Genomic DNA, 11,168 nt, shown 5'->3' with positions numbered 1-11,168 from the left:
CCGCGGCCGCGGTCAGCAGGGTGAGGAGCTGGATCCAGGACAGGGCAGAGGGGTGGTCGCGGGCCGGGGTCTGGGTCGGGGCCGGGGCGAGGCGGGGCGGAGCTGAGGGGCTGGGGCTCAGGGACGAGCCCGGGGCGGAGAGGGGAGGCCTGAGCTCAGCAGAGCCAGTCTGGGGTTTGTGCAGCTTGTTTTTAACTGGCCGGTTCGGTGGTTTTTGTGAATGTATTTTATTAACGTGCATACCTGTCATAACTGAATTTCACCCCCCAAAACACAAAAACCCAGAGATTTGCCGCTACTGTTTCAAGTATATCGTGATTGTCTGACCCTTAATCCTAAGGATTTGAAACTGTCACTGACTTCGCGTTGCTAAATCGTCGTGGATTATTCAGTGGCGCGTTTGTTGGAAACAAAAGCTTGACACAGTTTTATTTGATGACTGCTCAGTTCTTTGGTGTTTCTGATTTTCTCTGCACTGGGTTAATCGTTTCCAAAATTGATTCTTGCCTACTTTCAAGAACTTGCCTTGTTCTATGTTCTAACGTAGGAAGGGCAAGGTAAAGAGGCTGCTTAACCACCTGATGGCTTGGGTTTGTTTGGATCCATTTACTCTGAATTAAAAACAACTGTTGCTCTGTAAAATGTCATGTGTTTTAAACCATTTTATCTTTGGAAAAAGTAAGGTTTTCTTGTTAGGTTTCATTACTGTTGCAGTTTTCTAAGAAAAACCTTAATTGCTTATGTTACTTTTTATCTTCATCAAACATTCAGTTACAACTAGCCACCTTTCAGTTAGCCTGCTCCCTAATATCATGTGATGCTTGTCTATATTTTCCTTTAAAAAACACAGTCTTATTTGTGGTTTAATACTTGTTTTCTCCTGCCCCCCCACCCCTCCAGGAGGAGAAATCATTACAGATTCTAAAAATGTTTTTGTCTTTTCTATGGACATAATGTAAAGCTTACTTTTGTTTCTGTTCAGACTTGCTTTCTAAAACTCTACGCCATATCAGGCACAAAAAATTGGGATCATTAAACCCCAGTTGTGGAAATGAGTTGTGGAAATGAGTTTGTCGAGACGTTAAAAAAAATCGGTTATCCCAAAGCTGATATTCTTAATGGAGAAGATTTTGACTGGTTGGTTGAGACTGTTGAAAATGAATCGTTTTTGAAGTGGTTTTGTGGGAATGTGAATGAACAGAACGTATTGTCTGAAAAAGAATTGGAAGCTTTTCGCGTTCTTCAAGAATCAGGCAAGCCCATCCTAGAAGGGGCGCCATTGGATGAAGTCCTTAAGACCTGTAAAACTTCTGATTTGAAGACACTTAGACTGGATAACAAAGAGCTGGAGAAATTAGAGGATGAGGTTCAAACTCTGCAGAAATTAAAGAACCTAAAAATTCAGCGACGTAATAAATGCCAGGTGATGACGTCACTAACTAGCCACAGATCTTTGAGGTTAAATGCTAAAGACAAAGCCACTAAAAAACTGAAGCAGAGTCAAGGAATTCTAAAAGCAATGACTACTAAGGTCAAGAATGAACTTCAGGCTCTTACTGATGACGTTACAAAATTGATGATGTTCTTCAGATGTTCTAATTTAGGTCAAGGGACAAATCCACTGGTGTTTTTATCTCAGTTTTCCTTGGAAAAATATTTAAGCCAGGAAGAGCAAAGCACAGCAGCATTAACTTTATATACCAGAAAGCAGTTCTTTCAGGGTATACATGAAGTAGTTGAAAGCTCAAATGAAGAAAATTTTCAGCTATTAGACATACAAACACCATCTACTTGTGGTAATCAAGAAAGTTTTGAGGAGAGACAACTAGAGATGGCTAGGCTGCAGCTAGCATACATTTGTGCTCAGCATCAGCGAATTCACTTGAAAGCGAGTAACTTAAGCATGAAGTCAAGTATAAAATGGGCAGAGGAGAATCTCCAGCGCCTAACCAGCAAGGTAAGCAAAAGAAATGAGGCTGGATTCATATTGCAGCTGTTAAGAATGGGGGATATGATACTGCTATTAAAGTACTTTAGGATGGAAATTTAATGAAAAATCATTTTTTGTTTTCTCTTTGTTTAGTGCTTATTTGTGATATAAGCCAGTGTTTCATACAAATAGATCCATATGTTAATGGAGGCCAGAAATAGTCATTGTAGCCCCAACCTCAGTATCTAGTTTGTTTTAAAGAAATGTGCTTTAATTTGCATTCTGAATTTGAAATTTGTGTTAATTCAGATACAGACCAAACTGAGATTTTCCTTTTTGTGATGTGGGTAGACACTCACTGCTTTATTATGGGTATTGTGCCTTGTTTGCTGTAACCATAGCATGGTGCTAATGAAGTCAGAGGTCCAGGTTCAGTGAACTGAAACTCTAGTTAAGACTGTATAGATGCATTGCAAATGTTCATCTGTACTCTTGGAAAACTTGCTTTCTTGGTAGCGTAATCACTAGATGAGTAAAAATGTAACTTTTCTGAATCTGAATACCAGCACCAAGTTAGTTTTTTTTTTTTTTTTGAGTTGGAGGTGGCTCACTCATAGCCACCCCAGTGTCAACCTGCTGGGCTCCTGCCAGTCCTTCGCTTCAGCCTTCCAAGGAGTCGGAACTACAGGAGTGCACTACCACACTTAGCTAATTTTTGATTTATCGTAGAGATGAAGTCTTGCCAAGTTGCCTGGACTGGTCTGGAACAGGCAATCCACTCTCCTCGACTTTCCAAAGTGCTGGAATTACAGGCAAAGCCACTGAGTCTCGCTGATAATTTTAACTTTTAAGAAAAAATTAAATAGGCCAGATGTACTGGCACACGTATATAATCCAGCACTCTGAGAGGCCGAGGCAAGAGGATCCCTTGAGACCAGGAATTCGAGGCTGCAGTGAGCCCTGATTGTCCAACTGCACACCAGCCTGGGTAGCAGAATGAGACCCTGTCTCTAAAACAAAAAAACAAAAAACAAGAAAAAATGAAATAGAATACATTTGAATTTGTGAGTAGTATGCTAACAATAATTTTGATTGAGTAAAACAAGCGAGACAAAATCTCTATTTCCGTAACCATTACTGTGTATATGTATATGTGGTGGTAGTAACATTATAATTTAGGAATTTTACTGACTTTTCCATTGACTAAGTTCACATTTTTCCTTTTAAAGTGTAATTTTGGTTTGTGCTAATGTAAAATAAGTTTTTATTCTTTGAGCTTATTTGATCACCTAAAATGGAAAGTGAAAATAACTTTAAGACTTTCAAATTTAGATCTACAGTTTGAAATGTAATTGCTTTTCTTTGTGTAGGCTGATGGTGAAGAAAATTTGGATGCTAAAATTTCTAGCTTGAACAGTGAGATTATGAAGCTTGAAGAACAAATCACTCATATAAAAAACAAAAATTTGCCTGCTGTGGTAAAAGAGAATGCCCAGTTATTGAACATGCCAATTGTAAAGGGAGATTTTGATCTGCAGATTGCTAAACAAGATTATTACACAGCAAAGCAAGAGTTAGTTTTAAATCAGTTGATAAAGCAAAAGGCATCATTTGATCTTCTACAGTTATCATATGAAATTGAACTGAGAAAGCATTGGGACATATACCGACAACTTGAAAATTTGGTTCAAGAATTCAGACAAAGTAACATGATGCTTTATCAGCGATTAGAAATATTAACAGATCCATCAGTCTCTCAGCAGATAAATCTAAGGAATACCATTGACACTAAGGATTACTCTGCTCATAGGTATGTGTGCTTCATTGTTTCTTTAGTAATTTTTTTCTTTTTTTGTAAAATACTAGAGCAAGCTTGAATTAAAATTGTGGAAATTTTAAAACTTTCTTACATTCTACTTGTGGCCTTTCTTTTCTTTTTCACTTTTATATGCCTTTTTTCCTTTTGAATTTTTTGCTCACTTTCTCATTTATGTTAGATCTGAAGGTAGCTACTTTAGAGCTGTGGTAGGTAGATGGGAGGAATTAATGTATATAATGTTTTATTCCTCTTTAGGCATTATTATTTACGTACCTTATTTCAGATTTAGGGCAGGAAGTTTGAATACAGCTCAGTATTCCCCTCCTGAGCAGAGGATTGACTACATTTGGAGAGGTGGCAGTAGAGAGGGGAGAAGACTTCATTTCTGTGTCTAGTTGGGAGAATCATTGAGAATTAATGCTACGCCCAAGCTTTTTCTGGATGTCTAAGTGATTGACGGTTCAGGGATACTGAAATTGGAGGGCTAAAGTAGTCTAAGATCTCAAAAATCCAGATCTTACTCCTGATTTTTCTCCAAAACTAGGATAAAATCATCTGATGTTTTTGTTTTCTAATTAGTAAAAGGAGGGACCTGGATAGGGTTGCCTCACTGAACAGTTTCAGAGTTGCCATTAAGATCATGATGTATGTGAATGGTGCCCCCTGGGATTTATAGTTACATCCTGTGCAACCATAATTGGCAGCCTTGGACTTCAGCCAGTTTTATGAAGTCTTATTAAGATAATTTTTTTTTTGATTCTGAGAAAAAGATGATCCTTTTTGTCAGATTTTTGGAGAAGGTGTGTGTGGACGATGCTGCCCCAGATTTCATTTGCTCTGTAGGATGATATATTTTTCTGTTACTAATGTTTGAAATATTAAGGTAGCCTCATGGCTAATAGAAATTTCAATTTGCCAACCAAATACAAGACTGGAGTAGCAAAAGTTTACTATTACTTATAGCCATTTACGTAGTTGTTTATTATTTACATTTTATATCACTTTAATTTTACATTTATTTTACATTTTATGTTGTTTACATTTCCATTTTTTCTCTTTTAATCCCCCCCAATACTATAAAATAGGTATTAAGATGTGGAAATTAAGTCTCAGAAATTGATTTGCCCTAGTTTTCACATAACAGAACTCAGATATAGGACTTTTGTTTCAAATTCATTACTGTTTCTACTATATTGTAGTTCTGATCTGTGAAAGAAATGCTTTTTCTGGAGAGGTATCTCTGAAGCACACTTTCTTTAAAGTAGGTAAATGATAGTTGAAGTCAATAATTTTCTATCTAATACTTGGAATTCAGATGTAATAAAATATATATTTCTGTACTGAAGTAGTATAGTTAGAATGGTTTCAGTTGCTTGGTTTTAGCAGCACACAAATTAATTTTTTTATAAGTTGTTAACTATCACCACACACGTCCCAGTAAAGAATTGTAATTTTGAAAACGTTACTGACTTGATAATTTTTTCCTATAATTTTTGTTTTAACATTTTTAGGCTTTATCAACTTTTAGAAGGAGAGAATAAGAAAAAAGAATCGTTTCTAACTCCTGGAAACCTGGAGGAAGTAGCTGAGAAATTGAAACAGAATGTTTCTTTAATGCAAGATCAACTGGTAATATCTGTTAAAGAACATTCTTTCTTTCTATCCAAACTGAATAATGATGTGGACATGCTTTGTGATGCTTTGTATCAAGGAGGAAATCAGCTTCTGCTTAGTGATCAGGTCGGTGTTGTCCATAGTAATTAAAAATACTTTAAAAATAGCATTTATTGTAAAAATAATGTTAAAGAAAATGTTAGCATGAGAAAAATATTACCCCATTGCCCTAATATAAAATTTATTTTTTATGTCTCTTAATTTTTGTTTACCTATAAATACGTTTCTCAGATAGTTTTGGTGAGCATGCACAGAATTATAAAAATTTCTAAAAATGTTCCCTACACACAAAAGGATATATGAGGGGGATCCCAAAAAAGCCAGAATTTATTTATTAAAAATTTTTGTATTTTTTCTTGCATGTTTAAGCCAGTCACCTTCAAAGTATACACTGTTTGATGCAATACACCTATTGAAGCACTTTTTCTACTGCTCAAAATAGTTTTTGCACTTGTCAATTTTGATGCCTTTTAGTGTTTCTGCTGTTTCACCTCTTCCACATGGGCAAAATGTTTTCCTTTGAGTTCTTTTTTCATCTGTGGAAACAAAAAATGTCGTTCGGGGCAAGATTGAGTGAATAGGGAGGGTGGGGTACAGGGGTCATGATTTTTGGTCAAAAACTGCTGAACTCTCTGTGCGGTGTGGGCAGGTGTGCTTATTAAATCACCCATCATGAAATGGGCAAATGCATTGGAAGAATCTCCCCCAAAAATTCACTGAAGTCGATTGCAATCTCTCACAAGAATGCTAGCTGGTACACTGATGCTGATTGGTTCCTAGAAGCCTGCACTATAAGGGGCCTACCCTCCAAAAAATAATTGCAGTTTTTTTGTGATCCCCCCCTTGTATAATGTTTATTGCTAAATATTTAAAAAATTACTGTATTTATATATGCTTACTGGTACCTGCACCTCTCAATAGTATTTCCCTCCTTTCTTCAAAGAGTAACTACCATGTGTAATTTTGTTTATTATTTACTTGCCTTTTTTTTTTTTTTTTTTGAGTTGGAGTCTCACTAGGGGCTGGAGTGCAGTGGCATGCTCATGGCTACGGCAGCCGCAGTCTGGCTCAGGCGATACTTCTGCCTTGGTTTTCCTAGTAGCTGGAACTACAGGCGTGTGCCAACACACTCAGCTAATTGTTTTGATTTATTGTAGACAAGGTCTTGCCAAGTTGTCCAGGCTGGTCTCGAACCCATGGGCTCAGTCAGTTCTGTCACCCCTGTCTCCCAAAGTGCTGGAATTGCAGGCATGAGCCACCATGCCCGACTACTTGCTTTTATTTATTGTTTTGTTACATATATATATTCTTATACTATATATTTAGTTTGATATGTTTTTACCTTTTTTGTATACATAGTATTATACTGTATGTTTTTTCAGTAACTTGCTTGTTTTTTAAAGTTATGCTTTTAGCCGGTCTTGGTGGCTCAGCCTGTAATCCCGCACCTTTGGGAGGCTGAGGTGAGTGGATTGCCTGAGCCCGTGGGTTCGAGACCCGCCTGGGCAGTGAGACCCCATCTCTACAATAAATCAAAAAATCATCCGGGCGTGGTAGCACATGCCTGTAATTCCGGCTACTCGGAAGGCTGAGGCGGAAGGATCGCCGGAGCCCAGCAGGTCGAGGCTGTGGTGGCCGGGAGCGGCCACTGCGCTCCAGTCTGGGCGACAGAGTGAGACTCCAACTCAAAAAAAAAAAAAAGTTATGTTTTTGAGACTCATGCAAGTTGATTGTAAAGCTATAGTTTGTTCATAATTTTCTCTTTTATATAGATAATATTCCATTATATGAAATTTCAAAATGTAATTATCTGTTCTGTTTATGGAAAATTAGGTTATTACTAGTTTTTGCCACTGTACATCCTGCTGCTATGAATAGTCTTGTATATCTTGTAATTGTATATTTCCAATTCTTCACATCTTCATAAACACTTGTTACCTTTTATGATTTTTTTTGTAATACTAGCCATCCTAATGGGTGTGAAGTGGTATCTATGATTCATTTTTTAAAAGATCTCTTATTATTGATTTGGTCTTGAGCTATTTGTGTGTGTGTGTGTGTTGGAGTCTCCACTCCATTGCCCAGGCTGGAGTGCAGTGGCATACTCATGGGCCACCCCAGTGTCAACCTGCTGAGCTCAGGTGATCCTTCTGTCTCAGTCTTCCAACTAGCCAGAACTACAGGTGTGCGCTACCACACCGGCTAATTTTTTTTTTTTTTAATTGGAGTCTCACTCTGTTGCCCAGACTGGAGTACAGTGGCCGCTCCCAGCCACTGCAGCCTCGATCTGCTGGGCTCCGGCAATCCTTCCACCTCATTCTTCCGAGTAGCCAGAATTACAGGCACACACTACCACGCCCGGCTAATTTTTTGATTTTATTGTAGAGATGAGGTCTCGCCTGCCCAGGCGGGTTTTGAACCCACGGGCTCAGGCAACCCACTCACCTCAGCCTCCCAAAGGCACGGGATTACAGGCTGAGCCACCGAGCCTGGCTTAATTTTTGATTTATTATAGAGATGAGGTCTCGTCAAGTTGCTCAGCTGGTCTTGAACCCACGGGCTCAGGCAATCCACTCACCTCGGCCTCCCAAAGTGCTGGGATTACAGGCTGACCCATCGACCCTAGCTAGTCTTGAGCTATTAATGAGAGTATTGTGTAAAAATTTCCACTGTGATGATGGATTTGAAAATTTCTCCATGTAGTTCTATATCAGTTTTTTTTTAATCTTTATGTATTTTACATCTATTTTATATACAATTTAAAATTGCTTTAAATAATCATTCTGATGATTTTAGATCGTGGTTACTCAAAAGTATTTGGTGTTATTTAATGCCTTCTATATTCCAATAATGCTTTTTGTCATGGTATTCTTTCGTTTAATAATATTTCTGTGTCATCTTTCTTTTGGTTAGTAGTTGCAAGGCACAGTTCTCTTTCTCCTTTTTTTTTCTTTTTTATACTTTTCCATGAAGTTTTTATTATTAGTTAAGTCATGATTCAGAGTCCTGGGGTAGGGATCACTGTGTTCCCAAGTCCCCCTTCAGTGGAGCACAGGAGACAGGCGAGATGGAGCCAGTTCAGATCAGCCTAGGAAACATGCCTTCTCCCCAGCAGTTATCCCAGGCTGAGACCCAGGACATAGAGCAAAGGAACACTCTGACACCACTCGCACAGAGACATCACCTCCTTTAACAGTCCCGGCAGTTCTGCCAGCAGTTTATATTCTGGTTCTGGTTGGAGAAGTGGCTATCAAAAGGGACAGACCTGTAATTCTTGATTTTGGTCATGATGTTTTCTGCCATGGTGCTAACTATTGAAGACACCGCTGATGCAGCTCACAGCTCAGAGTGACCTTAAACAAAGATCATAGTTTTCTTTTTTTCTTACATACCTTTTACAGTTCTTTTTGCTTAGCATTATGAAATAAATCTTTTCACTTTCTGAATAGTTTTCTTACTTTTTAACGTTACAGTGCTTTATTGATTTAATTACTATGCCATGATTTCTGTATCAAGTTTATTGTTGTCAGGCATTTGGATATTCACTTTTTTTCTTTTATTTGCTCTTGAACATCATTATTTATAGCTTTTTGTTGCATACTTTCATTTAGATAAATCCATGACTTCCATGGACTTCATTGGGTGTTTTTGGAAGGGAGACATACACAGTTGTTTTTTTTTCTTTGCTTTTGCTACTGCCATATTGCTTTCTGTTTTAGTTTTTCATTTTTTTTTTTGAGTTGGAGTCTCACTCTGTCATCCAGACTGGAGTGCAGTGGCCACTCCGGTCACCGCAGCCTTGACCTCCTAGGCTCCGGCGATCCTTCCGCCTCAGCCTTCCAAGTAGCTGGAACTACAGGCGAGCGCTACCACACCTGGCTAGTTTTTTGATTTATTGTAGAGATGAGGTCTCACCAAGATGCCCAGACGGGTCTCGAACCCGCAGGCTCAGGCAATCCACTCACCTCAGCCTCCCAAAGCGCGGGATTACAGGCTGAGCACCGAGCCCGGCCCATATTGCTTTCTAAAGGAGTTAGTTGTGCCTTTGTCTAATAGACACCATTGATCATATAGTACACTTTTATTTTATGAATTGCTAAGAAAGAAAAAACTTCCAGTTAAAGTGACACGGTGCTTTCTTACTGAGAATTTATATTTTTCATGCTAGCTTATTAGAAAAGATCTTTTAGGTATATGGAGGCATAGATTTTTCTCATATCTCTTGGACGTATATTAAAAGAAAAGGATAAGCCAATTAAATGGTTAGGGTATTTGTAAAACTTCGGTGTCCAATTCTTCTAAATTGATTTTTGATTCAAAGTCATCTGTATTTTTCCACACTGTACATCAAGAATGTTGATGAGGCCAGGCATGGTGGCTCATGCCTATAATTCCAGCACTTTGGGAGGTTGAGGTGAGAGGATTGCCTGAACCCGCAGGTTTGAGACCAACCTGGGCAACTTGGGGAGACCTTATCTCTACAATAAATCAAAAAATTAACTGGGCTTGGTGGTGCATGCCTGTAGTTACATCTGTTTGTAAGGTGGAAGAGGAAGGATTGCCTGCGGTGGCTGGAAGCGTGCCCCTGACCTCCAGCCTGGTTGACAGCGTGAGACTCCAACTCAAAAAATAAACAAATAAAATAAAATAAGAATGTTGGTGAGAAAGCATTTCCTAAGAGTACCTGGCCAGAAACAATCACATAATGCTCTTGATTATAAGATGCATCTTGATTTCAGATATGTTAAAATGTTTAAAAAAAAAATGCATCCTAGAATCACTAAAATGTAATTTCATTATAATTTTATCTTTGGGAATTATTGGTTAATTTTTTTTCTTAGTTCAATGTGATATAAAATGCCATATCAATTTTTTTTTTCTTTTTTTGAGTTGGAGTCTCACTCCATCACCCAGGCTGGAATGCAGTGGCACACTCACGGCCACCCCAGCATCGACTAGGTGGGCTCCTGTGATCCTTCCGCCTCAGCCTTCCAAGTAGCCGGAACTACAGGCGCATGCTACCACGTGCGGCTAATTTTTTATTTATTGTAGAGACGAGGTCTCGCCAAGTTGCCCATCCTGGTCTTGAACCCACACGCTCAGGCAATTCACTCGCCTCGGCCTTCCAAAGTGCTGGGATTACAGGCTGAGCCACCAACCCCGGCCCATATCAATTTTTAACCTGCATTTTTATTACTAAATTGCTGACTTTTTTTAGTATCTGTAGAAGTATTGTTTTAGCAACTATGTGATCTTTAGTATTTAATTGAAATTAAAGGTGAGATTGATGTTAATGAAGTTTACCAAGTTTTTCTCAAAGGAGACTACTAAATGTAAAAAAAAAGTCAAAATTATTGGATTTTAAAAAGTAAGTAGTACTGCTCTCTGTGAATTGGCTTTTCTGACAGGCAGTGTCTTAAGAAGTCATTCTTGAACTTGTATGTTAGAATCAGGGAGCCTGTTGAAATGCAGATTCCTAGCCCTGTCAAAGAGCTTGAGTAATTTCGTTTAGAGTGGGGTACCGGACTCTATATGCACAACAAGCACCCCAGGTGATTATATTACTTGTGAACCCACACTGAGCAGCAGTGGAAAGTTGAGGACAGTTGGAACTACAGATTTTCTTGAAACTTTGTTGATACTGGCTAAAACTTATAAGAGGAGAATGCTTAATTAGAAAGCTATGGAAGCCAGGCTTGGTGGCTCAGCCTGTAATCCCGCGCCTTTGGGAGGCTGAGGTGAGTG

General features: G+C 38.7%; 1 protein-coding gene across 1 annotated transcript in view; it reads left to right on the top strand.

Moving 5' to 3' along the window:
- Positions 1 to 900: 900 nt before the first annotated feature.
- The window catches only part of HAUS3 (HAUS augmin like complex subunit 3), a 12,640-nt gene continuing 2,372 nt past the window's right edge, over positions 901 to 11,168 (top strand). The window contains exons 1-3 of the mRNA XM_008069007.2: positions 901 to 1,957; positions 3,301 to 3,740; positions 5,261 to 5,489. Coding sequence (XP_008067198.1) covers positions 1,052 to 1,957; positions 3,301 to 3,740; positions 5,261 to 5,489 — 1,575 coding nt within the window. The 5' untranslated portion in view covers positions 901 to 1,051. The remainder of the gene's footprint in view (positions 1,958 to 3,300; positions 3,741 to 5,260; positions 5,490 to 11,168) is intronic.

The sequence above is a fragment of the Carlito syrichta genome, unplaced genomic scaffold, assembly GCF_000164805.1.
Source record: "Carlito syrichta isolate Samal-C Ts95f unplaced genomic scaffold, Tarsius_syrichta-2.0.1 Scaffold311753, whole genome shotgun sequence".
NCBI classification, from domain to species: domain Eukaryota; kingdom Metazoa; phylum Chordata; class Mammalia; order Primates; family Tarsiidae; genus Carlito; species Carlito syrichta.
Note: the sequence above shows the minus strand (reverse complement) of the source record. Positions and strands in the feature narration are given on the sequence as shown.